Source organism: Eptesicus fuscus, chromosome 14, assembly GCF_027574615.1.
Source record: "Eptesicus fuscus isolate TK198812 chromosome 14, DD_ASM_mEF_20220401, whole genome shotgun sequence".
Taxonomy (NCBI): Eukaryota; Metazoa; Chordata; class Mammalia; order Chiroptera; family Vespertilionidae; genus Eptesicus; species Eptesicus fuscus.
Genome location: NC_072486.1, coordinates 34,021,458 through 34,049,093, shown reverse-complemented (window position 1 = coordinate 34,049,093; position 27,636 = coordinate 34,021,458). Strand labels below are relative to the sequence as shown.

Here is a 27,636-nt window from a genome sequence, read left to right as displayed (position 1 = left end):
AATTATAATATTTTGGATTATAGACACAATTTGTACTTGAAATGTTTATACTCCAAAGCATTTGAATTAAAACAATATTAAAACTACACAAATATTATTGGCCTGATGCATGTCCTTGTTAATGGATGAAATTTACTAAGTTGCCATCATTATGTGAAATACCATCTTCCATTTATATATAAATTATAGTTTAACTAGAGGCCCAGTGCATGCAATTTGTGCACTCAGGGGGGAGTCCCTCAGCCTGGCCTGTGCCCTCTCGCAGCCTGGGAGCCCTCAGGCAATGTCCTGTTGGGAGCAGGCCTAAGCCATCAGTTGGACTGCTGAGGAGGTGGGAGAGGCTCCTGCCACTGCCACTGCGCTCGCCAGCCGTGAGCCTGGCTTAGGGCTTCTGGCTGAGCAGCTCTCCCTCTGTGGGAGTGCACTGACCACCAAGGGGCAGCTCCTGTGCTGAGCGTCTGCCCCCTGGTGGTCAGTGCATGTCATAATGACCAGTCGATCTGCTGTTTGGTCAATTTGCATATTAGCCTTTTATTATATAGGATGCCTTTCACCACTTAATTAAAAATTAAATTATATAATATATTTTTTACCTTTGATGCAATCAAGTGAATAAATAAGAAAGTATAAATATTATTACAAACAAGTGTTTAATAGAGCTATACCTACAGACATTCAAATTAACTAGTGTAATTTTAGCTTAAAATAATAGTGGAGAGAATAATTTTAGGAAGAAAAGCTGAAATTTAGAAACAAAAAAAGTCTGGGTGAAAGTTTGTTTAAAAAAATTTATTACTAAATATGAACTATTCTATAAAGTCCCATCAAATATAGCTTAAATAAACAAACATCCACTTTTGATTTCTTTGTGAAATAAAAAATATTATACTGCAAACTAGTTAATAATTGTGATTTTTTTTTTTTAGAAAGTTTTCATAATTCTTAAATGTGCACAGATTGCAAGGAGCTATATGGACAGAACACAGACAAGCTAATTTCTCATCTGTGGTTGCATATAGAATGTCCTGGGCTCTCAGCCTTTGTCATAAGTAAACAAGGGAGGTACAGTTCCTCTCCCACTGGTCAGTGATTTTGTCCACCACTATCACCAACATCTAACTGTCCCACTAGTTTGTTAATCATTACTAATGTAAAGTGTGGTCATGCAAAGCTAATAAGAACTGATAGGAAAGAAACACCTTATAGCAAAAGGCAGAACTAATGATACACTAAAGACCAATCTGGGAGACATGAAGTTCACACCACAGCAATAGTCTGGTTCTCAATAATGTGACAGTGGAAAGAGCATAAACTGCTAAGAGAGATGGATGTGGCTTTAAATTCTAACTGCTACTTGGCTTCATGGTTCTGTTCTCTTCTTTCTTCCATCTATCCACTATGCTGCTGCTAAAACAATCACACTAAAGTCCACTTCTAAATATGGTATGGGCATATTCAGACTCTCCCACTGGTTCCTGTATTGCCTAGTCCTAGAAGATTCTTTTCAATAGCACAGGGGTCACTATTCTTCAGGATCTGGTCATAGCCACATTACTATTCTTAACTCTGTATCTTGTCCCCAACCACATGCCCTCACTTCACCTATCTACTTCAGCCAAGGTGAATAGTCATTATTTCAAACTGCTCAAAAATGTCTGTCCTTCTTCCCCTTTACTCGGTCTATTCTTACCACCAATCTGTCTGAACCAAAATTCCAATTATCATTCAAAATCAACTTAAATTATATCTCTTCCAGGAAAACCCCAACCCCCAGCTTTTGTATACTTTCCTAGCATTTTATTTGGACCATACTTGAGTTATTTGCTATCTATGAAATATATATGTGGCATATGTATACATATCTTCTCCATTACGTTATAAATATTTTCTAGCTTATTTTATAGTCTTAAAGCTTAAGTTTCAGGAGTCCTTAGCGGCACCTCATCTTTCATGGTTCTGGGAGGAGCCTTAGCAATTGTGAAATTTGTAAGTTTGAATTAATTATATTTCCTGAAGAGGTCTGCCAAATCATACACACTTCAGGCCCACAAAAATGAAGATTCACCCTTGAGTACAAGAAAGTTATTTGAGTTAATAATCTGTGGCTACATTCTTGCTGGATGGCACCCTGAGGCTTCAATGGCCACACACTATTTTATTTAGCTACCAAAGATGCAGTTTGTAAAACCTCATCACTCTTCAGGTCTCTTACCCTTATAGAGTTTTTACAGGTCATTTCCTCCATAAAAGCCAATCTTTCCAGCATTAAAGGCCTGAAGGTACAATTAGGCCAAAACAATAAAAGAGAATAAGTAGGCAATTCAATTTCCTCCACTCTAACGGGCAATCACATGCTATCTCTTGGTTTTTGTTCCACATAGGAAGAAACAGCTCAGGGAAATGGTTAAGAGATTGTGTGTACACACAGTCATCTTAAAAGCATGTTATACATGTGGATTCCCACTCTATGAGTTAGCTAATCCTGATCCAAGGACAACTACTTCTATAATACAGATTTTTGATATCTGGGTGTCAGATCCCTGGTGTATATCTTCTGGATGTGTACACCACACACACACACACCAGTTCCTCAAATAATACCATTTCATTATAAGGTTAAGAAGATGCCACAGAACTCAACTGTTGTGTCCAACAATTAAACTGGTTTCATTATATGTCTTTCTCCACAGTACCAAGAACCAACCGAAAGCATTAAGTGAGGATGGGTGTGTGTGTGTGTGTGTGTGTGTGTGTGTGTGTGTGTGTGTGTGTTTTGTGTGGAGAGAGAAAGAGGAAAGAGAGGAATCAATAATATTTTTTTCAGAACTACAGAGAAAATAAAATTAAAGATGATAGAAAAAAAGATTTAGAGAGAAATACAATATGTGATTTTACTTCATTCTGATACTACTAAAACAAAAGTAGGAAGTCATAATCCAAAAAGGACAAACAGAATTTAAGTAGAGTTGCCAAAGAAATATCAGCAACAATTTGGAAGTTCTATAATATATGGACGAATGCTGACTGGCTTTGCACACTAGAAAAGCTAAAATCTAAATACCTGTCCTGGCTGGCATGGCTCAGTGGTTGAGCATCGACCTATGAACTAGGAGGTCATGGTTCCATTCCCAGTCAGGGCACATGCCTGGGTTGCAGGGCTTGATCCCCAGTGTGGGGCGTGCAGGAGGCAGCTGATCAATGATTCTCTCTCAGCATTAATGTTTCTAACCCTCTTACCCTCTCCATCCTCCCTGATATCAATAAAAATATATTTTAAAAAAAACAACCAAAAATTTGTAACTGATGGAAATTGATGCATTTTATTATATTGAGAGGCATATAAAAACTCTGGTACAGAGTTTGGGGGAAATAAAATATAAGCAAATGAAAAAGCAAGGGATAATATTTAATCCCAGGAGAAATAATAAAATTGCAAAAAAAAAGGAAAGAAGTGTGATCTATTTTCCTTATTATAATAATGTAAAAATTATTACTTAACTAAACTTGTGGTACAGCTATTTTGAGATGGGGAACTGATGGTTGGGAGGTTGCTAGGGAAGTGATGTACAGTAATAGAGCCCAGCTCAAGGTACTGCAAGAAAAGAAAATTCATCTTCCTTAAGTTGACTTCCAGTAAATCAACAGGTAGCATCTAAAATCAATGATACCCAAAAAACACAGTACACAAATTTCATTTAGAAGTATGAGAGTCAGTATCAGAAGAAACAACAAAATAATTTTAAGTGATTTCTTCTAGGGATTAGGAACTGGAAGGGATGAATGAATGCTGCTTTTAGTCATAATTTTTTTATAAAAATGACTTTAAAATATAAACATCAATCATTTTGACACACAAAAATAAGTAAGTAAATTATAAAGAAATACTTACATTTATGCCAAAAAATACTATGGTCTAAATATTTCTACATGTTTTATGTAAGTTTGATATGGGCCTGGGAAAAAAACTTAGCTCAATTTAACTTTGCATAAGCACAGACTTTAAGAATTATTTTTCTTATCACAACTAATAGTTTCTCAAAAAATGTTGGGCACTTGCCTATTGTAATATTATATTTAAATCTATCTGGTTTAAAGACCATCCACCTTAATTACTGATACTACCAACAGAAGTACACGAGTTAGCTATATCCATATTTCTTAAGGCTGGGATTTGGGGAGTAATAGAGCTTACAGGGACTGCTGATAAATCAGCATGTTCCAAACCTAAGTTTCAGGACAATGGCATATCATTTGTCAATATTTCCCAGGTGACAAGGAGCATCATGCAAGAGGAATGTCAAATGCACCAATCTGAGGTCATCTGGGACTACAGAGATCAGTATTAGAAAGTTTCATGCTATATATTCTCAATTTATAAACTTTTCTCAAGATGATTTCAATATAATGAATACTTCGGTTTTTCAATGGAAGTATCATTTAGGTAATGAAAAAAAGAATCCTAATAACACCCAGGCAAGATACGATCTCCCTCACCCCTTCTCTTTCCCTCCTGAAATACAGTTTGATATTTCCATACCTCTCTATAGCCATTGCTGATTTGCTCCAAGCTGAGGGAATACACAAGATTCTTGCCTCCCACAAAGAGTCTCTCTTGATATTCATCCAGCAGCATTGTATGGAGATCAAGAAATCCAAAAGGGCTGTGAAAGATTGATGTTCTGTTTAATTCCAAGAGCTCTGAAATGCAAAAGGAAATGAATGCTCAACACAAGAGAAAACAAAAATACCTTTATAATACTTTTCTCATGGCTGCATTTTTATACCTATTGGAACTGTGTAGTTTACATTCATTTTATCAGAAATATAAAGGTTGTAAAATATATTACTCAAAAAGATAAAAAATACACAGTGCATTAACCATACTATATTGTATATTTGAAAGTTCCTAAGAGAAAAGTTTGTAAAAGTTTCCAAAAGAAAAAATTTTAATGATGTGACTTGTTGGATGCTAACTAAACTTCTTGTGGTAGGTAGTCATTTAGTAATATAAACACATATCAAATCAATATGTGGTACACTTTAAACTTAACAATGTTATATCACCACTGTATCTCAAAACTGGAAAAACTTTAAAAATATTTGTTCAGTATGTAAAAAATGGAGTGCAACTGGGAATACATTTTAATGTGCAGGAGTTAAAATCTTTTATAAGTTTATGAGTCTAAAAACTTCAATTCAACTTAAGTTATTTATCTTATGTTTTTAAATACAGAAAGAATTATCCTTCACAATCTTTAAAGTGCTGGATGAAAAACTCTTTTAGTGACTTTTATATTTACTTCTCTATGTGCAACAAAAATCTCAAATCTACAATAAATATTCCCATTTAATTCCAGATGAACACCAACTCAGAAATTGGTTTTGAAAGTCATGTCCAAAATCAAATTGTTCAAGTCTGGAAATTATCAGGTTTGTTAATACAATGAGGTAACCTATGGTGGCATTCAGTATAGTGGGGACGAGTGATAAACCTGGTGGGGATCTAGTTTCTACCAATGTGTTTTGACTAGTATTTATGCATTCTTCCCAACATCAGAAATTACAATTGTTTGTTTTAACTAACATACATTTAATTTAGGAAGTCAGAATCTGGGAAACACGTTATGTGTATACATTTGTTTGTTTGTTGAAGGTGTTTAATTGCATGTAGCAGTTCAGTACTTATGATTGGTAAATGATACATGAGAGCCTTTGATGATGAGAGAGGATATCATCCCCAATACTGATACCATTGTAATTAGTCAGTTATTAATAATAGGAAAGGAGTGAAAGGGAGGCAACACATTATAAACATGGTCACTTAGGCAGCTTCAATTTCATACTCTCAGGAAACCACTGGCCCATTCCCTACAGATCACTTCGGGAAGGGGTCCAACAAAGGGGAGATAGATGCATGCTCAGTGAAGTTGGGGTGACTAGGGAAGGTGCCTGTCAATCAAACCTGGGGACAAAGATCATTGGTCAGAATGGGTAGAGCCACTGCAAGACCACAAAAATTTGGAAATACATAATCCCTTAAAGAAAAAAGCTCGCTCTCTCTCTCTCTCTCTCTCTCTCTCCTCTTTTGGCTCACGGGCTCTCTTGCTCCTGCTTCCTTGCATTCTCCCAGGTTTTCTCTATAGCCATGTGACCCTGTGGACCCCACATGCAATGGACTGATGGGTTGCAACTAGGAATACAAACCAAGCTAACCTGATACTGGATTGGATTGCTCCAACATATAATGGAAGCTCCAAACATTGGCTTTGATTTTAGTCCTGCTAAAGGCAAAATGGGACTTCTTCCTTGGTGAGGCTGAGGGAAATGCAACCTTGGAAACTCAGGGATTTAATTATATGCAAATAAAAATCACTCATTCTCCCATGCAAGTCTCAGAAAATTCTTTTTCTTGGGATATCACAAGAAGCCCACTCCCACGAGCTACAGGTGGGGATGAGGACCTCTCCCCTCCAATAGTAATGCTAGACCTTGCATGCTAGAGAATTCCTGAAAAGGGCTCCCTGGGAAATATTGACAAATTAGAAGATGACTTCATTTTCCAAAGGTCAATGCCTAATGCATCTGATAGAGAATGTGGATACTGGTGACCAGAACATTTCATCTATAGAACAATATGAAATATGACAAATCTACAGGATTCTGCAAAATCTTATATTGTTTCTGAGAAAAGAGAGATGAAGTATCTTTTCTAATCTATTACAGATGTATTCACTGTCTATATCTCTACTACATGGATACCCTCATATTTTGTGGAGTAGGGCTAACTTTTAATCTTTAGTTTAAAATAAGCAACACTGCTAAAATATAGTTATTCCTTATAAAGGTAAAACTTGTGGTACTAACTCATTTGACTATCTAATAAAGAAACTTAGAAGTTTTGAGGAAGAGATGAACAGAATAATCAGGTGCTTTATTTGGGGAGAAATAAAGTAGAAATTTGAGAGATTTAGGTGTTATTGAATCCTGAAAGACAAATTTCTCAAAATAGAATCATACTTTTTTTCATTTCTTACCAGGCATTCAAAATAGCAGAACATGTACATTTTAGGAATCCAATACCATAACAAAAATATAGATCAAAGCTATCCACTGCCTTTACATATACTCACTTATGATTTTATAACAGGACTGATAAGTAGATTCTTTTCTAAAAGAAAAAAAGTTTTCCCAGTTATTCTAATAGGTTGCTAAAATTCCCCAAGTTTTATGCAGTAAAATCACTATCTGGAAGGATGCAACTGATCAAAAAATGGTTACATATTATGTAACGTTAACAGGTTTCTAAACTCTAGAGTTACCAAATATACTAAGGTTCAAAGCTTAGGGAATAAGTTTGCTGGAAAATAGAGAAAGTCATGAAAGGAACCAAATATGAGGATTCTACCCTAAAATGTTGCTACAGTGGATTAGTTCGTGCCTAAATTAAAAAGTATGAATTGAAATGTAGAGGAAGCCCAATCAGTAAAGGAGGCACCCATGAATGAATTCCATTTAGGGATGACCTTGCTTGTTTCCTAGTGATGTCATTAGGACCTCATTACCCTTGTATGCACAAAGAGATGAGAGAGAGAGAGAGAGAGAGAGAGAGAGAGAGAGAGAGAGAGAGATCAATTAATTTCCACTTGATTTTATGACTTGCCAGTTTCTGTTGTACTTGCTATAATTCTTATAATCTAAAGGTGGTAGTTGCTATTTATTTGTCAGTAATACTAGAGCCCTGGCCAGTGTGGCTCAGTTGGTTCCATCTATGCTGTTGTAAATGGTAAGAGGTGGTTGCTGGTTCCAATCCCAGTCAGGGCACATGTCTGGGTTGTGGGCTCAATCCAGGAGGCAGTCGATCAATACTTCTAACAATGACTCTATAACCTATTATATATAAAACTCTCTTCAGGAGCAACTAAGAAAAGTCCATTAAGGAGTTATGTATCTGAAATCAAATGTATTTTGTAGAGCCTCTTAACTCCCATTTGACCCAGTGATCCCACTTCTAGGAATATATCCCAAGAAACTAGAAACACCAATCAGAAAGGATATATGCACCCCTATGTTCATAGCAGCACAATTCACCATAGCTAAGATTTGGAAACGGCCTAAGTGCCCATCAGCAGATGAGTGGATTAAAAAACTGTGGTAATTCTACACAATGGAATACTACGCTGCGGTAAAAAAGAAGGAATTCTTACCATTTACAACAGCATGGATGGAACTGGAGAGCATTATGCTAAGCGAAATAAGCCAGTCAGAGAAAGATAAATATCACATGATCTCACTCATATGTGGGATATAATGATCAATATAACATGATGAACAAAAACAGATCCAGAGACAGAGAAGCATTGATCAGACCCTCAAACCTCAGAGGGAAGGTAGGGGAGGGTGGAGGTAAGGGGGAGAGATCAACCAAAGGATTTATATGTATACATATAAGCCTAACCAATGGACACAGACACCAGGGGGGTAAGGGCATGAGTGGGGGGTTGGGGGCAATGGGTGATAAGGACACATATAATACCTTAATCAATAAAGAAAACATAAATAAATAACAAGATAAAATGGAAAGTTTTCCCAATATTCCATAGTTGGCCTTGTTATAATTCAAAATTATTCAACAGCAATAACATCAACAGAAAAACTCAGTTTTATATCAATTTTAATTGTTATTAACTTTAATTCCTAGTTTATAAATTGTCTCAAATAACCACAGAATTTTTCATGTTGCTTGCATTTATCAATTCATGACATTTTCATACATCTTAATTTTGAGAAAATTATATAGTTTTTTAGTTTCTTGGTGTATACTAAAGCCAAAGAAAGCTCGAGCAGAAAGCTTTTCTTCTTCTCAATTTTTTTTTCTCCTTTTAGTTTTAGAGCTAGCACTTTAAGTAACATTATTAGTGATCTTAGTTCCAAAGTATAGTCTGCAGACTCGGCATATTTACTAAGCAATGGCTAACTTCTTTATCCCTTCGGACTGCTTCAAGCTGCTTACATGAAAGAATCAGAAAACATACAGGAAGAGGGGGACAAAAGAAACTCTAATCTCAGGTAATCTCCAGAAAACACAGTGCAAATAACGGACAGTGCTGACTCGGTTAAAAGGAGGGAGCTCATCTTGAGTTCTTCTTCCTCTAAAAATAACATGAATTACTTGGGGGAGGGGGTGGACAAAGAAACAAGACGAAACTGAGCTACGCCAGCTCAGAGTTCATCCGGAAATTTTCTCAAGAGGGAACTAATTATTATTGCTAAGCTGCATGTTAATTATCAGCTGTCAATGAAGATATACAGAGGATTTAGTCATTTCCTCTCCTGGCCTTTCTTCTTAACCTGCAAGGGAAATAGTTCTAAAACTCATTGACAGCAATATATTACAGAGACAGTTCTCTTCACTTTGTCAAAATATATTTAAATTCCACACCTCCATGTGTAAATGGGGTGGAGAGAGTGCATTTTTTTTTTTTTTTTCAGTTCTCAAACAAAAAGAGATTTCCAAGGGAGGGATGTTTCCTTCTTGAATGTACATTTCTTCCACTGTCACCTGCAAAGTAGGGACTTCCTGAGAACCATTATTTTTTAATAAATCCTTTTATTCAATGCATATCTTAAAGTGAAGTCAACAATAACATGTTGAATTGCACACATAGTAAGCATTATTAATAACAATGGAATATGGAAATAACCATTAGAAATTTTCTTCAATTTCTTGATGGCTCAAAAGGATAAGGCTTCTTGCAACATGCTTCACTGATTTTGACAGATCTGATCAATGATCACTAATGGCTTGTAATAATGTTGAAACAGAGTAGTAAAGAAATAAGCAATTGACTTTCTAAAAGTGTAAACAGGGAATAGTTCAATGATTTGCTAATTAGTCTTTTTAGCAATGGTCTGTGACTGGTCTTTCATGAATTCTCTGAACTTTTAGACTATATCTTTCTTACAAGTCAAAGGTCTACAACAGGCATTGGCATTGCGGTGCTCCAAGTTTTCATCTTAAAATACTTCCAACAAAAGCAGAAAGATTTGAAATGTATAAATGAACAGCCTACAGATCAAATAGCCTTTTACTTCCTTGGTCAAGGAAAACAAAATAGTGTCAAAATTTTAAGATTACTCATTTCTGATATATATAAATTATTACTAGTCAGAATTATACATGGTATTCTGCTTATAGGTCTCTGAGCTCCTCTATGAACATGAGGTCACCCAGGGACACAGTTACAGAGTATTATTGTCTATCCATGTACTATATGTGTTTATATGCTTGTATTTAAATTATTGAACTAAAAATCATAGAATGTATGCCGGAAACCAATTACTGTTTCACTAATAGAGAGATGTGGACAGGAAGCCAGGAAGGCTGTCAACAACATTAATTGCTCTAACCACTCACCTTTAGTTAAGACATTGTTAGCTGAAGCAGCCTCCACCTCTGTTTGTCCTATGTAAATTTCTGTTATTTCCTGCCTAAGCGCTATGGGTGTTTTCCCCATAGCCTCAATAGAAGGGATAGCAGGGCCAGAGCAGAAAGTAGTTCTCCCACTAGAGTTGGACTACCGCCTGGCCCCCCATATCGCCAAATTAAATTTCTTCAAGTCTCTTTTCATTTGTGTGCGGCCCTTCTCCAGAACTTGAACCCTGAACCAGAACCCTGAACCACGCGGGATGTAGAAAGGGGATCCCACAATGTAAAATGTACTACCTAAATTGTGATTTAACCATTTATTTTTGATTTTCTAATTGTTTAATTATGGTTATACTAGAGGCCCGGTGCATGAAAATCATGCACTGGAGAGGGGGTCCCTCAGCCCGGCCTGCCCCATCTCACAGTCCGGGAGCCCTCAGGGGCGGGAGGTGACTGGTCGATCAGGGGAAGGTGGTGCCCCCATCACACCTCTGCTGCTGCCACTGCCGGCAGCACAAGCCTCAGCTGGCCCTGGTTACCTGAGCCTCGGGCGACCCTGGGTGGCTGGGCAGCTGCCATCCAAGGCTTGTCTGTGCCTCAGCCCGCCCTAGGCAGCTAGGGGGGCTGAGGGTGGGTCCGGCCCCACCGTGTGCCTGCCGCTGGAGTCCCACAGTCCTTTCAGCCCATAGTCATCATGATCTGCATACATCCCCATGACTTATTCATTTTGTAACAGCAAGTTTGTACTTTTTAAATTTCTTATTTTAAATTTGTTTTTATTGTTGACACTATTATAGATGTCCAGCATTTCCCTCCCATTATGGCCACCTTCTCCCAGCGCACCCCATCTACTGGCCTTCACCACACTGCTGTCTGTGACCATGGGCTAAGCATAAATGTTCTTTAGCTAATCTCTTCACCTTTTATCCAGTCCCTCCCACACTCTCCCTTCTAATATTCCTGAGCCTGTTCCATGTATCCATGCCTCTGGTTCTATTTTGTTTGTCAGTTTATTTTGCTCATTAGATTCTACATATAAGTGAGATCGTGTGGTATTTGTCTTTCTCTGGCTGTCTTTGTACTTTTTTTTTTTTTTTTTAATAATCCTCTGCCCTAATCAGTTTGGCTCAGTGGATAGAGCATTGTCCTGCGGACTGAAAGGTCCCAGGTTTGATTCTGGTCAAGGGCATCTACCTTGGTTGCAAGCACATCCCCAGTAGGGGGTATGCAGGAGGCAGCTGATAGATGTTTCTCTCTCATCAATGTTTCTAACTCTCTATCCCTCTCACTTCCTCTCTGTAAAAAAATCAATAAAATATATTTAAAAAAAATAATCCTCACCCAAGGATATTTTTTCCATTAATTTTATAGAGAGTCCAGGGGAGGAAGGAAGTGGATATATAGAGAGAAACATTGATGCCTCCCACACATGCCTGTACCAGGGCCAGGATCAGCCTGCAATTGAGAGATATATGCTGTTGACTGGGAATCAAACCCACAATGCTCTAACATTGAGCAAAAACAGCCAGGGCATATAATGGAAGCTCTCAACTTTTTGAACATATTCACCAATTCCCCCACATCTAAATTTTTATGTTTTTGTTGAAATTCTGTATCTTTTTCGAACAACTTTATTTATCATTGTTCTATAACACATATTTTCTTTAATAAATAATGTCACATAACAAAAAACAAGCAAATTAACTAAAATTGGTATTGCTTTTTATTTTACCATATACTGATTCAAATAATATTTGATATTTGAAATTCTTCAAAATAATATGACTCAATTTTTATATACTATATTGACCCCCAAATCCATACTTTTTGAAACAAGCGCATTCTTGCCATCGCCTTAATAAAGAAAGTTTGCCAATTTAGCAAATGAAGATTAACTCTAGTTTTCTACCCCTGAACCAACCCTGTCAGTCTTCTACTCTTAGTAAATGGTTCTTTGGATTTTGCCAAAAATCTAGTATTTGTCCTGATTCTTTTTTTCCTGAAGGCCACACTAACTGTCCCCAACATCTCCACTACAACAACTCAGAAAAAGAGCCTCCTGTTTTCTTGCTTCTGCTCTCTCCCATTTCCCCTTTTACCCAATCGGTTTACCTCACAGTAGCCAGTGACTTTCCTTAAAAATAGAAATTGGATCATGATGTTCTTTAGATAAAATTCCTGGCTTAGAGTCTGTCACACTCTGCCCTTTGCCCACCTCACTCGGATGTTGCTCCACTTTCTCCCTTGCTCACGCAGCTCCAGGGCATGGGCTGTAGAGCTTTGCCTGCCTCTTCCTTTCTGTCTGATGTGCCTCTGGACCGCCACAGGGATGGCTCCTCTTGCCCATTTGGATCTTTCCACTGAGAAGGATGCCCAGTCTAAGAAATCTGAACTGTCACCTAGGCACTCTCACTTTTATCCTCTCTGTGAATATCCTTTATTGCCTGAAGCATACTTGGTTTTGTTTTCTGTTTGTTTATATTTTTCTTTGCTTACATATTCTCTTCCTCCTCTGACAGGAAACAGGTTCCATAAGAGGAATGACTTTTTTCATCCTGGTCACTGATATTCCCAGAGCCTAGACCAGTGCTCGCCATTTGTTTAGTAGGCACTCAATAAAGACGTGTGCAAAGAATGAACTCTAAATCTCAACTACATGTGTGAAAATGGAGATAATAATAACTAATTAGTGGGTTGCTGTAAGAATCAAATGATTCATAGTTCCAAATGGATGGCTAATATATGTATATGGATTTCTTTCCTTCCTCCCTCCCTCCCTTCCCCCATCCATCCTTCCCTCCCTCCCACCCTTCCTTTCTTCCTTCCTTCCTCCCACCCTTCCTTCCTTCCTTCCTTCCTTCCTTCCTTCCTTCCTTCCTTCCTTCCTTCCTTTAATGTTGATAAATTATTGGCCAATGGCATTAAATAAAAATCCCCCCTGCAGAAACAGGTCTTTCTTAATTATATTCTGTCAAGTGGACATAGTTTCTCTGTAGGCTTATTATATAGGCTTAAAGTAAAATAGGAAATTTTGCAAGTACACGATTACTATGATCAGTGTAAACAGCTAGTCTATTTTAAGATAAAACCTTGCTTTCCTAACAACAGTAGATTTCTATTCCTTCTTTCAATCCACATCCATCTCAGCTTGCAAGGGAAAATTAGTCTTTATTTTCTTAGAAAAATTTGTTTTGCTTCTTTATGATCTTTTTATTTACAAACTCAATTAAAAAAATGCATTATACAAAAACTATCTCCCCTCTACCCTTGACATTTAAATTTGAAGTACCAGAATAGAAGGCAAAAATTCTTTCAACATGTGTGCTATTGCTATTAAACCTTAAATTTCTATGAGTTTTCCAGTGTTTAACTTGGTAGTTGTTTTTATAAGAACAGAGATGTCAATTTCTAGACAGGTGCATGGTTGGACATGGTGTTAACGCATCACAGCTAAACAGCCTCTGCATTTTCCTTTCTTGACCTCTAACAAAGATCTATAGTTTCATCTTTATGAAAATAAAGCCTTCACTTAACCCATATAATTTAATCCTACAAAACATTCTTTCTAAGAAAAAAATGACTTCCAGATGTACCAGGAGTTTGCATTCTGACAATCTGACATACCGAACATTTGCACCTTTAAAAATATGTATTTTCCAGACTGACGTATTTCCATAAACAATGACTCCTGTGTAATCTGGACACTTTCTCTATTAACATGACATTTTCCTCCTAGTTTCATTACTGACAGAATAACGACTGAATTTCAAATCCAGGCAGAATGAAGGGTGACTTTATAATCTTTTGATATTCCATTAATTGAATGGAAACTGAATCTACTCATCACTATAATGACAAGGAAAATAATACCAATAATACTGTTGATAGATGTATATCTGGACATAGAAATGAGGCTGTGCGTTATTGGCCATCATTTGATCAGTTTGGAAATGCTAGACAACCAATAAAAGCTCATTTGCTCTTAAAATTACATGCCTCAATTACTGTAGCTGCTGCCATGTGAACCGGATGCCACTTAATAGGTAATAGGCCCCCTGGGGGTGAGTTCTCTTCAGATGTGGCTAACTAAGGGAGGAGACAAGCCAATGCTATGTGTACAATTCACTGATGACTTTCTTTCACAAAAAGTCGCCTTAGTGACTAAGCTGCTAACAAATTCTTCTTCTGTTTTCCTTTTCCAGCAATCCTCAAGAAGCACCGATTCACTTCCCAGAAAACCCTGTTGTTTACAACCTGTCACAGGGCAAACAGTACCCAAAAAGACCACCCATGTGTTCTCTGGAAACTAGGAAGGGAGGAAAGATTCAGATGAACAGAAAGGCTCTTGTGTGGTAGGTACCACATAAAAAATTTCCAATTGATGTCATTTAATTTGCCCTTCACATCACTCCGATAATAAATGCACAATGCCGCCCATTTTATAGAATAGGGAAAGCAGCTCACGGAGAAAGTTAAACCTTCCTAAGGTCACGTATCATTTGAATGTTGATATTTTTCTTTTTTTTGGATCTAGTACATTATTTTGCTCATTTTGTTATTTGGCCATAAACAGAGACTTTGTATGAATATACAGTTTCTTTCTTGACTCAAGTTAGTCATAGGGTTTCAGTACGGTAAATCTCTTAGGAGTATGTTACAGGTGTCTCCCTGATTTCATGCATTTATCAAATAGCATTTACCCATAATAAATGGTCATAGACACCTGTGGAAGTAGGCGTTTTTTTCAGTCTATACCTCAGTCTTTTCTCATAATTTGCCCCAGGCATCCCCAAGGCTATCTCATGGCAGCCGTGCTTATGTTGTATAACCTGATTACAACAAACAGGAAAAAATGGGATCCAAAGGATCAGACAATACAAAGAATAGAAGCAAAGAAAAGGAAACAAAGAACCTCTATTAACTTCCAATACGTAAGAGCAGATAATGTTCTTAAAGATAAAAATTAATTTAAAACGTAAGTACAGACACCTGTGTTTGTTCCCAATTTTGCCACTGAATATACAATTTACAGGAGATTAAGTTTCCCATTTGTAGGATGAGAAAGAGGAGTAGATGAGATCAACTAGCGAGGTTTCTTCTAGCTTCACGAGCTGTATCACATCATGAACTATATCATCTCCAGTTGGGAAAACACAAATCAAAAATATCCAAAGGATACTTTCTAGAACTTTTAAATTTGTAAAATTTTGCAAACCAATGAGAACTGCAGAATTAATTCTGCAGTACAAAGAGATAAGAATTAATGCTGAAGATATAATTTTATATCAGTTGAGTTCTTATGTCAAAAAAGTATGTCATTATGGGCAAAAAAATAACAAATTTATTGTTATTGATCTGCTCTCCTGTACTTTTTGATAAGCTTCAAATATAAGGAGGAAGCTATAAATTAAATGTATATAAACTTCATACTGGTATAACACACTCATTAAGAAAATGAGAAAATATTAATTAGGCCATGCTAACATTAGGCAAATGAAAAGATTTGTCAAAACCTTTATAAATTACAATGTAATCTAATCACCTAAGCTGAAACCTTAGTGCTCAGGAAACAAGTAACTTGGCAAATGAAAACAACTTTCTCCATGCTGAGAACAAGAGAACAAATGATAAATTAAAAATAAAAAAGCATGGAAAACTTGGAAGACATTTAAAAAATATATATTTTATTAATTTTTTACAGAGAGGAAGGGAGAGGGATAGAGAGTTAGAAACATCCATGAGAGAGAAACATCGATCAGCTTCCTCCTGCACACTCCCTACTGGGGATGTACCCACAATCAAGGTACATGCCCTTGACAGGAATCGAACCTGGGACCCTTCAGTCCACAGGCCGATGCTCTATCCACTGAGCCAAACCAGTCAGGTCTTAGAAGACATTTTTATGAAATAAATTAAAATGTCTTTTATAGAACTCACTGGAGAACTCCAAAGTATAAAATTAGCTCTAGACAAGTAATTTATTAGGACAATAAGTTAAAAGAATGAGCCTGGTTGGAATGGCTCAGTGGTTGAGTGTCAACCTATGAACCAGGAGGTCATGGTTCCATTCGCAGTCAGGGCACATGCCCGATTACGGGGCTTGATCCCCAGTGGAGGGTGTGCAGGAGGCAGCCGATCAATGATTCTCTCTTGCCATTGATGTTTCTATCTCTCCTTCTTCCTTCCTCTCTGAAATCAATAAAAATGTATTAAAAACATGAAAGAATGACCCATAAGTTCTGCCATGAAATTCAAGATCAGGTCCTTATTTTATATTTTAGGAAAAGACTGTCCATCATCTCCTTTGGGAATAAACGGAATTTCTTAAAATATTTCTCCCAGCTGGAGACAAGAGTAAAATGCAGTAACACATAGGTGTCCTATCCCAGCCCCCAACTTTATCAGAGCAGATGCTCGCACCCACATAACTGGCCATCCATCATCAAGTCAAATGTGATTTTACATGCACTTGGATCCCTCTGGCAGGGTCACTGCCCCTATCTGGGGAAAAAATTCCATATGAAATTGGGAACAGGAGGTCAATTTTCTTGTCCTGTCATGGCTAAGAAGAGATAGCCTCTGCCACTGGAAAGCAGCAAATGCATTAACCTCCCTGATTGGCAGATGCCCTTCAAAGTCATGATGCAATTTCTTAGAATGCTTAAGGTTAGTGACTACATTAGTGACTGCAGGATTTATCACTTTAAAACACAGCTCTCTCTCTCTCTCTCTCTCTCTCTCTCTCTCTCTCTCTCTCTAAAAGACAGAGACAAAACAAAGAATGTGAATGTGGGGAGGGTGATGGTAAGTAGAGGCAAACAGGAAGTGTAAAATCTTTCACTTCAACATTTTCTCTCACTTTGCAACAGTGGAAAGAAAAAATGGTAATTAAAATTGAGATAATGTTAAGAGATGATAATTTTTGTTACAGTTCATATTGCCAAAAATAATAAAACTTAATAGACATGATGTTGAGGTATTTAAAGCTATCAAGCCCAGCCTGTTTTTGTAGAATTTATCAATTACAGCCCTCAGTAAAACTTCTGATTTTCTATATAAAATATATAGACATTTATTGCTATATCTAAATTATTAAATGCTTACAAATAGTTAAAATGTTTATAATGAGACTATTCCAGAACATTAAAGACATTTACTAAATGATTGACTGGTAACATAATTTTATTTGACAAAGGCAAGATTTCTAACAGTGGCTGTTACTCCTAAAAACTCAATTGCAGTATTTAAAATTCTATAGTTTCTTCATTCATGTTTTTAATATTCACTGATACTGCATAGAATGTATGACATCTTATAAGGTATTTTGCAACAATAAATGATTTAGAGTAAATTAAAGTTTTGGAAGGCAATTAATTAGCACACTTCCCTTAGTAAATAAAGCATTTTTAGTGGTAATTACCATGACTAAAATAATAATGAATTAATTTCTAATGTAAGTAACTATCCTACTTATATGACTAAGGAGACACAATATTTGGAACAAAAAAAAAAAACAAAAAAAGATTTTTTGATCAATAATAGTGAGTTCTCTGAATTTACTATGAACAGAAGCTTAATGTTTTCCAGGGGGGCTGATCTAATGAGCCAGACTACCTATGTGGTATAATTTGAAGAAGGGTAATATAGAGGGCCCTTAGAGTCCAATTATGTAATCCTCTCCTAGTCATGCCTGTCATTAAAGTTTTACAACTTTGATATTTCTGGCCTTCAAGAGACCCTATTAAAATTTTGGAACCTCTGGGAGGGATTATACCTTAAACTTTTATCAACTAATAACTTGGCTTCTCATGAACAATTGAACCGGGTCCTGGGTAAATGTAACATTAGATAAACCTAGAGGAGGGGTGTTTTCATGTGGAAAAAAAGAATAACAGCAGGTTAGGGGGTGTGTGGGGGCGGTAGGGGTGCAAAGTTGACATCAATCCAACTTTCATAGTGCTGCCCTAACAGGCCAGGTTTCTAGGTCCTGGCACATAGCTTTGCCTTGTTGCCAAAATAGGGACTCTAGAGCCAACTAAATTGTTCACTTTTGGCCTAGTTTTCTGGAGGCAATCAGACACACTCCATGACATATAAGGGTGTGTCTGAACGGTGTCACAAAAGTCTAAATAATTGGGTCAAAAATTTACTTTGGCACCCATCAACCTGACAGAAAAACATGATTTTAATGGTAAATTTAGTGCTCGGTGTGGGGACTGACTTTTTGCTGATGTTGGTGTTTCTGTTTCTTTAAGAATAGTGATTCTCCACCTTGGTTGCACTTGGAATCTCCTGGGAGCTCTGAGAAAAGGCTGATTCCTGGGGCCCTCACCAAGAGAGTATGGTGTAAGGTTTGGCATTGGTATTATAAAAAAAAAAAATCTCCCCCAAGTAATTCTAATATGACACAAAATTGAGAACTTCTGCTGTGGAATAATTCTGCTGAAGTTCAGCTATTAGGTAAGCTATAAAAACTGAATGCATATAATAATCATATGTTTGCGAGCTTGTGGGTTAGTTACAAATAATTGCCAGGATATCAAACTTGCCAAAATGTTGCAGTCATTATCCAATCCTCAGTCAATAATAGAGGAAAATAAAACTAATCACTGCTTGGCTTTACAGATAAGACCAAGAAGGGCTGAGAAAAATATTCTTAATTGAATATTATAGCAACATATTAATAATGGAAGCAAATAGGGCTGTGCCTATGTGTTTATGTATATACATATTCCATGCTGTGATTAGTTGGTATTGAGTGGACTGTCCTTCACCTGCCCCATAAGACACCTCTCATGTGATGAATCTATTTTGTACAATGTTCAAGAAAATAATTTTATTTAAGATATCACATATTTTTGTATACTGGTTAACTTTGACTATTTCAGCTGGAAGAAAGTTTATTTTTAAAAGATGGTGCTTCATCACTCAGATTTATGACCATTAAAAGGGGGATAAACTCAAAAATAAATCTCTGTGTTGAGTGCTACGCGTTTGATTTTGAGCAGCTTTCAACACGCAGATGTTTTAATAAACTGTGGGTGTCTCCTGTCATTTGTAAGGTGTTCAAGGCATTGAGGTAAGACATCTAGCTAGTCTAGGCAGTGGGCACATGGTGCAGTGTGCAGGTGATGTTTTATTGCGTTGTACACTTGAAACCTGTATGGTTTTGTGAACAAATATCACCCCAATACATTCAATTAAAAAGAAAAAGGAATCTAGCTAGTCCAAAAGACTTCATGCCATGTCTCACTCATGCATTGCAAACATGTGGCGGGAAATTGTATGAAGAGCCTGTCAGTTTTAGAGGTGAACCCTTTCTGTGGGTCAGGCTTAAATATGTTTATTTTATAGGGTGAAATAAAGCAGATCTTTTAGGACACCATGATAGAGATTTGTCAGTGTTCTAATGTCATATTCTCTACTGAAAGGAGTAGCAAACAACATTCATGATTACTCCCAATGATTGCCATTTTCTATGCAGTGATTGAGCATTTTTTAAAAAGGTCTGAGCACATCTAGTCTCTGCCTACCAGCAACTGAATGCTTCTAAGGGGTAAGGGTCTAGACTAATGAGATCTCCATTTGCCCATTGAGGTCAGGGTCAAGGTAAAGGTCCCTCTCTCTTCTCTAATAGCAACGTTAAAACAGCAAGAAACCGCTGCATATTCTGGTTGTTGTAATATATGGAATGTATTTTGTGAGAACGGAGCAGCATATGATATCAGGGTTACCTCAGTACAAAAGAGAAAGGTCGCATTTTGCTAATTTAATTTGTTTATCCAACAGAAATGGAAAAGAAAATTATAACTGATTGGAAGGTGAGTGCTAGGCACTGTTTAGGCCCATAAAGTAAACTTGTCCAAAAATCTTCTAGTACTAACATCTTCACCCATTTGATTCCCATGATTAATTTAACTGAAGTGGTCATCCAGGTGTCTGATTTCTTCCACCCTCCCAAATCCAAACAGACTTCCCATTCAAAACAGAAGAAGTCTTTGGACAGGGATATATAATGAACAGATCTCCCAGGCTGGCAACCCCCAAAACTGCATGTATACTGCTCAATTACTTGAGGCTGAAACCTTTGATCTGAGTCTTCATTTATGGGCCTTCACAAACTAGCAACCCCTGGAAACACAGAAGGTGGATTACATTCATTTTACTCTGAGTATAGACATTGGATAAAACGAGACAAAAGAATGGGCATTCCATTCCAAAAAGGTATTACATTTTGTTCTGATACTCTATAACTTCTAAAGGAAGCAAAAGGGAAAAAATCAGATATGTATATTTTAGAGATAACTGTATTTAATATTAATTTAAGCTTAAGAAGAAAGAATAAAGCATGTCAAATGTCTATAACAAAATATTTTACAATTATAAAACATAGTCTTATTAAATGGTATCTGAAATTAGTAATTTATCATCTGAGATTTGAATACCCAAGGAATGTGCTGAAAAGGAATTGGAACCATAACAAAGGCAAAAATATACTAAATTAGGTAAATAAGGTATTTTAAATATCCTAATGAGCGATTTCTATACTTTGAATGTGACAATATGACATAACGCGTACCTTCTTTTTAATTTTGGTGTAGTACAGTAATAAAGATAATATGCATTAATAGTATAAATATGATTTTTAAAACTTTATTTAATATGTAAAAATGAAAATGCTCTGGATTCAAAGCTTCATTCCTAATGAAAGCTTTTTTTGCCTTTCATAAGGACAAGCTAGAATAGAAGCTAAATTATTCATGCTTTTGAAATAGGAATAGTGAATTTATATTTTTAAAATATCAAAGGGAGGGTACACATCAATTATAATATGAAAGTCTCTATTTACTGAGTGTTTGTTTTAATGAACTGCCATTCATATTTGGTTGTTCTCATTCTTTGTTTTGGGAGTTAAGCCCCACGCTCATGCTCACCCATTTCCAATTAGTAAGATGTGTCCTGCTTGGTACTAGGTGGTTACTACACCACAGCTTTCTAGTTTTCAGACTTAATTAAAAAAGTGATAGTGAGTCTTGGCTCAAAATCAAGGCTGTGACCCCTGCAACCATCACATCTCCTTTAATCTCCCACAGCTCTGTTCCCTGACAAATTCCCTGGACAGCATAATTACCCCTTCCCATAACACTTCCAAATGCTCTGCAGAGTTCTCAGGGGAGGCAGCACAGAGGTGCCATAAACATTTTAAGGAAGAAGCAAAAAAGTTAATTGTTTTTTCTAAAAATAGATTATTTAATACAATAATTGTCTAATGTTGATTGCACAAACACATTTTAAAACCTTCTAAAGTTAATTGCATATTGTATAGTGAAGGTGAACTTGTCATAAAACTAGTCTGAGATCATATTTAGGTTCTTTTATCATTAAAAGCAAAACTATCATTGGGTCTTTTCTTAAAAATACATATTTACATACAATTTCATATCACAAGAAAAATGATTGAATTGGGTGACTTTAGCATGCACTTTTAGGAAACCAATAATTGCATTGTGTTTTTAGAACTTATAAAATTAGGTTTTCAAATATCATTAACCAATTATATTTGTTTGAAATAGATGCCATACTATTTTGATTCAGCGATCAAAATCTCTTTCAAGTTTTTGGTACAAATGTACCAAGGATTCAAATTCAGGATTTAACAAGCTTCTAATAGATCTAGCTCTATAACTTTTTGTTAGAGACTTTGTTTTCTTAAAAGTGAAGAAAAGTAATAAAAATTTATTGTCCAATGTAACTGCATGCCACATTTCTTATTCTAAGGAAGAAAAATGATTAATTGGAGTTTAGTTAGATTTACATGGTCATTATTAACTAGACATTCTGTAACAAATTGTGAGTAATTAAATGAAAATATGCTGCTTTCACATGCATTTTTAAAGATTTTTTTTAAAAAGAATCAGGACAGTTAGGAAGAGGGATAGAGAAAATTTGAATCTTACCTTTGCTAATGATTTAATATCATATTTACTTAGATGCTTCACCTGCCTACAGTCATACATTTTTTCCTATAGATACATACTCATGGTAAGTAAAACAATGAAGAAAAATTATTTTCCCATATATTATTCCCTCCTTCCCCTTGCCAGGACAAATAAGAGATTAAACTAAACTAAGCAACAGCATTCTTCAGATAGGACAGTGGCAAAACAATTAGTTTGCAAGGCTACCCCCATCTAGCCCCTCCCCCTCCCTGCCTCATCTTTTCCCTCTCACTACTCCACAGCGGGCAGAGCCTCTCCACAACCTCCTGCTCTGCAGGTGTTTTACTTTGTGTAACACTTTTTTAACTCAATAAAGGGACTTTCTTATGAAAAGAAGAAACTCAGTCCCAAGTAAATGCTGTTACAAAGCATGAGCTGTTCTTTTGTATTAAAAATGATCCAAAATAATAGTCGAAACTATCAAGAAAACTAGCAAAATGAAGCTGATTTCCTTAAACTATTGCCTCCTCCTTCATCCTTCCTGTACTAATCGGAAGAAGAGAGAGAGGGAGATATTCCTAATGTGCATCACTGTCCCATCGCAGAATGCTTCTAGAAGTCCAAGATTTGCCTGTACCGTGGTTGTTGATCCATCTGCTTAATCCTTAGAATTTTCTACAGAAATAATTTTATCAGGGATCTCTAGGATAGACTGCTCCCTCAGCAATGGCAAGGCCCTCAGACTATTGAAAAATTTGGATTTCACATGTTTTTTCCAAAATGTGACCTCCTGGTTCAGAGGTCGATACTCAACCACTGAGCAACACTGGCTGGGCCTGGTGTGCTTAGTCTTTACATAAAACACCTGGTTGTTAGTGATTCTCTTAGGTCATTAAATTGATATTATATAACATATCACTATCAACATAATTTTTTCCATGTAAACTTAGTTTTATTCATTAACTTAAGTATTTTTATGCACAGTACTAATTTCAGGGTATCCTAATGTATAAAATAGTGAACCCTGGCTTCGTAGAGTTTCTCTTCTCTATACAAAACAGCTTTCTCTTTTAAAGAGAAAATATTTCTCTTAAAAAAATGTAAAGATATTTTGCTCTGCATTTTCAAGATTGATTTTACTTGGAAAAATTCACAGCAAGGCTAAATTATTTAGGGAAAATATAAACTATCACAAATAAAGAAATTGCAAATTTAAAACCTCTCAGAATGTAATCAATGCTTAGCAAATCTTATCATGAAGAGTAATTTCTATCATTTGATTCTGACATTGCTGAGAGATAATATTTGCTTAAGTAATTGAAGGGGATAAGTCAAAATTATGTAGATTCAATAATTTAATATAAATGCTTCTAATGGACAGAATACATCTATAATAATAAAAGCGTAATATGCTCATTAGACCAGACATCCTTCCAGACGTCATTCTAGACAACCTTCTGGACGAAGCTGCTGCAGCGGGGGCCAAGGCAGAGGCGGCAGAGGCTCCTGGCTGCTGTGGCGGGCAGGGGCTGAGGCAGCTGCCATGGCAGTGGGGGCGGAGCCCCTTGCACAAATTTCGTGCATCAGGCCTCTAGTTTACTATAACCACTAAAGTCAATGTGTTCTGATATCATCAGCACCTAATTTTAATATTCAACATCAGTGGACACAGAGTGGTAAGTTTAAGCAGTAGTAGGTAATTAATAGTTTATTTACCTACCACATTGTTCTTAACAGAATGACAGTGTCAGATCGGCTTGAGAGAGTTAAGTTCTTAACATACCTTCCAGTGAAGCTACAATAAATTTTAGCAATAAAAGTAAGGATGTATAATCATAGGCATCATATATAAAGGAAATTTGTTACTATCAGAATATTGCATCCTTTCTATGGAATGTCTATTTCCTGGAATACAATTTTAAACTCAACAAACTCTTGTGACTACCAAATGAAAGGAACACCACACATCTTTAGTGTTCCTATAGCAGGTCACCCCTATGTCTTTCAGGGTCTACAAGCACAAGCATTTAAGTTGAACATCTGCATTAATAGGAAAGACTTCAGCAACAGCCGTGATGCTCCAGATCATGTGTTTTCGCAGCTGCCTTGTGCTAGACAGAGCATGAAAGACTTTGCTCCATGGCATTTATACTCTACTCTCTAAATAACAAGTTGGCTTTGTAGAGGAGGGAGAGTGCGCAATGAAGCACTGTCACTTCCAGAGCTTGTTCTACAACTTTGAAGACTTTATGTACCCAAAAGTTTAGAAACATAAAAACTATCCCTATTTTGGAATTTAACTGCAAGTACACTCCAGGAAATGCTGCTTTTTGCTACTTGCTGCAGTCCCTCCAACCTGTGATAGGGATGCATGAAAAATATTCATTTTTAAATAAAGAATTTACAATGCACAATCTACCAGCCTCATCATCATCACCTCACTGTCTTCTAAGGAGACGGAATATGTTTCTTGACTAGTTATTCCCTTACCATATCATGAAGAATGGAGTGAAGATTAGGGAGAAAGATACAGAAACCTAGAGCAGCAAAATGATCACAAACAGAACACGGGACAAAGGAAAGTAGGAGTTGAAGAAAGAGAATCAACATATGAGTAAAAATACTTTAGAGATCAAATTCAGGGGCCAACAGCATATGTCATGCGACAGCACCTCTTATGTGAGGAAAATAAGATTTTCTGGCTTTTAGGCACTACTCGCATCTGAGGAAGGGACACAGGTACATTTTAAGGAGGGGGGTGGTCTGAGGTAGATGAGAATGTGTTTAAACTAGTAATAAATAAGGACCATTGTGGAGAAGAATCATTTAGGGATTCTGGGTGAGAAAAGTAATTATTAGAGTTAATTCCATTAGGAGTTTTGAAATCCCAAAGTTATTTTTTCCATTAGGGGCACATAAATGTGTAGGGGGTATAAGGGGGGGACAGAGAAAAATCTGCAGAAAGAATAGGAATTTGAATGAGTGCCCATGGTGGCCTTGGTTTTCTTCATGAAAGGAGATAAGCATGTCATCTGGGAGTTGGGGATGGACCTGTAGTTAGCATGTAAGGACTATGCTCTCAGTTTGAGAGGTATTTACGGGGAATAGGTCACAGAATGGACAAGATGCATGCAGAAAATTGTCTGGAAAGCACTCTAAGGATTCAGCCAAATTTGGGAGGACATGAGGTTTCTGCCAAATATGTTCATTAGCCCACTAATAAGAGAAAAAAGATGAGTGAGCATGTACAAATTATAAATAAGGAAAGGAAAATGTATAAAGAAATCTATAGTGACAGTGATACCAGTGGTTTCAACTGGAGACTGAAAAAGGTCAGATAACATAAACAGAAAAGAGACTTCTAGATTGGAATAGCTGTATAGAAATCAAACTTTTGTTTCAGTGTAACCTGAGTTCAAGTCTAAGCTCATCTTCTTACTAGTCACTTGATCTTAGTCAAATCACTTACCTTCATTTCGGTCAGTTTTCTTATCAACACAATAATTATAGCACTTGAGAGAATTATTATAAGAATAAAATTAAATGATTATGTAAAATAGCAGAATATTATGTTCATTGATAAAAAGAGAGGATAAATGTACAACAGATCTCAGTGCATGCCAATGGTGATGCTAACCTCTATTTCTTCCCTTCCTTGGTAACGCCCAGAGATCCTGTTAGTCCCGACTCCAGCACAGCCCTCCTTCTCAGGTAAGCTCCCTACCACTTTCTATTATGTCACAGCCCTAAAATTTAGCCATTGTTTCCACTGATACTGATTTCTCTGCTTTACAGCATAATAAAAACCCTCACTACAGTTCTTTTTTTCTCATAAATTTCTGCCTTGTGTTGGCCTTCAGAGTTATCAACTCAAATCTTTCTCAAGAGTAAACTTTCTACAATCTGACTTGTCTAATATCCTACAACAAATCTGACATTTTTAGCATGGCCTGGCTCTTCCTATTTCCCCGACTTCATTCGCTAGCATGCCTCCAGAATCTCCCAGGGTAACAGATATATTAACTTACATAACTTTCCTCAAAGAGACCACATTTTCTCATGCTTCTGTGTCTTTTCTGCAATCCTCATCCTCTTGTCTCCTTGGTAAAGTCCTTCAAGACTCATACCAAACCCTAACATCATCCCCGCTCTGCTCAGACTGAGTAACCCTGAGATGCGTGTCACAGTTCTGGAACATTCCTTCTGATACAGCCCCTGTCACTCGGAGTTTTGATCATTAATTTTCTTGTCTTCAGACTCCACCAAATTATGAGAATATTGGAAGCTTTGTCTTATTGATTTCTGCATGGATAGAACCTGGCATACACAATAACGAAAGCTACTACATGTAAGGGCTACTACCATGTGCCAGCCTCAATCTGCACAACCACCCCATAGGATATGCATCCTTCTCATCACTGCCATCTTATAGAAGAGAAAACTAAGGCCCGAGGTGAGGTCATTTGCCCAAGGTCACAAACTTTTAAGGTTTATAACTAGACCATGAACCAGTTTCTTTGATCTGTCCAATCTTTCTAAGCACTACACTGGCTGCTCAATCCCAAAGATTGTTGCATAGTAGGTGCTCAATAAAGATGTGAGAGATCAATGAATATGTAAACTATAGTTGAAGAAGGCTTACAATAAAATCAGCCCTGATAGCTTTTGGCATTGGCACTGCTATGACACTCTCTTCTTTTGGGTGATTTTCTGATCTATGTAGAATAAGCTCCAAAAACTATCCTGCATCAGAGAACTTACACTCATTTTAATATTTATTGAGTACTATTTATAATTCTTCTTGCTAGCTATGCCTAAGAGAGTCCAGTTAGAAAATTACATTCACTAGGAGATTGGGGGATCTCAGAAATGGGCTTGACCAGACACCTGCTCCTGTCTCAGTTACCAAGCCCTGTCACCAATGAAAGGACCTTGGAGAAAGGAGTTTGGCTACAGAACCAATGTTAGTTTTCTCCCTCCATACTTACTTCTCTCTTTATCAACCAGCACAAAAGTTCACCTCGGTTTTCTCCAACACTTCCTGCCTCTCTTCCACTGTCATTTGACCAGTGGGACATGAGACTCAATGAGAAGTGTGGAGTCACAGAGAGGCAGGTGGGGATCAATGAGAACAAGCTCAAGACTGACTGGCTCTGCAGCAGGAAGGGGAGTGAAGCTGCCCGAGGAAAGAAACACACCTCCCTTGTCATTACTAGATTGCTCACCTCTATTTCATTTAAGAAAAAAGATGCAAATTTAGCATTTCTAATT

General features: G+C 36.8%; 1 protein-coding gene across 8 annotated transcripts in view; it reads right to left on the bottom strand.

Moving 5' to 3' along the window:
• SEMA3E (semaphorin 3E) overlaps positions 1 to 27,636 on the bottom strand; it is a 229,719-nt gene that overhangs the window by 100,098 nt on the left and 101,985 nt on the right. For 7 of the 8 annotated variants that reach the window (XR_008558069.1, XM_054725976.1, XM_054725977.1 and 4 more), the window contains one exon: positions 4,538 to 4,698. The exons of the other annotated variant lie outside the window; for it this stretch is intronic. Coding sequence is in view for 6 of the 7 variants with exons in the window: in XM_054725976.1 (XP_054581951.1) it covers positions 4,538 to 4,698 (161 nt within the window). In the remaining variant the exon portion in view is untranslated. The remainder of the gene's footprint in view (positions 1 to 4,537; positions 4,699 to 27,636) is intronic. 8 annotated transcript variants of the gene reach the window in all.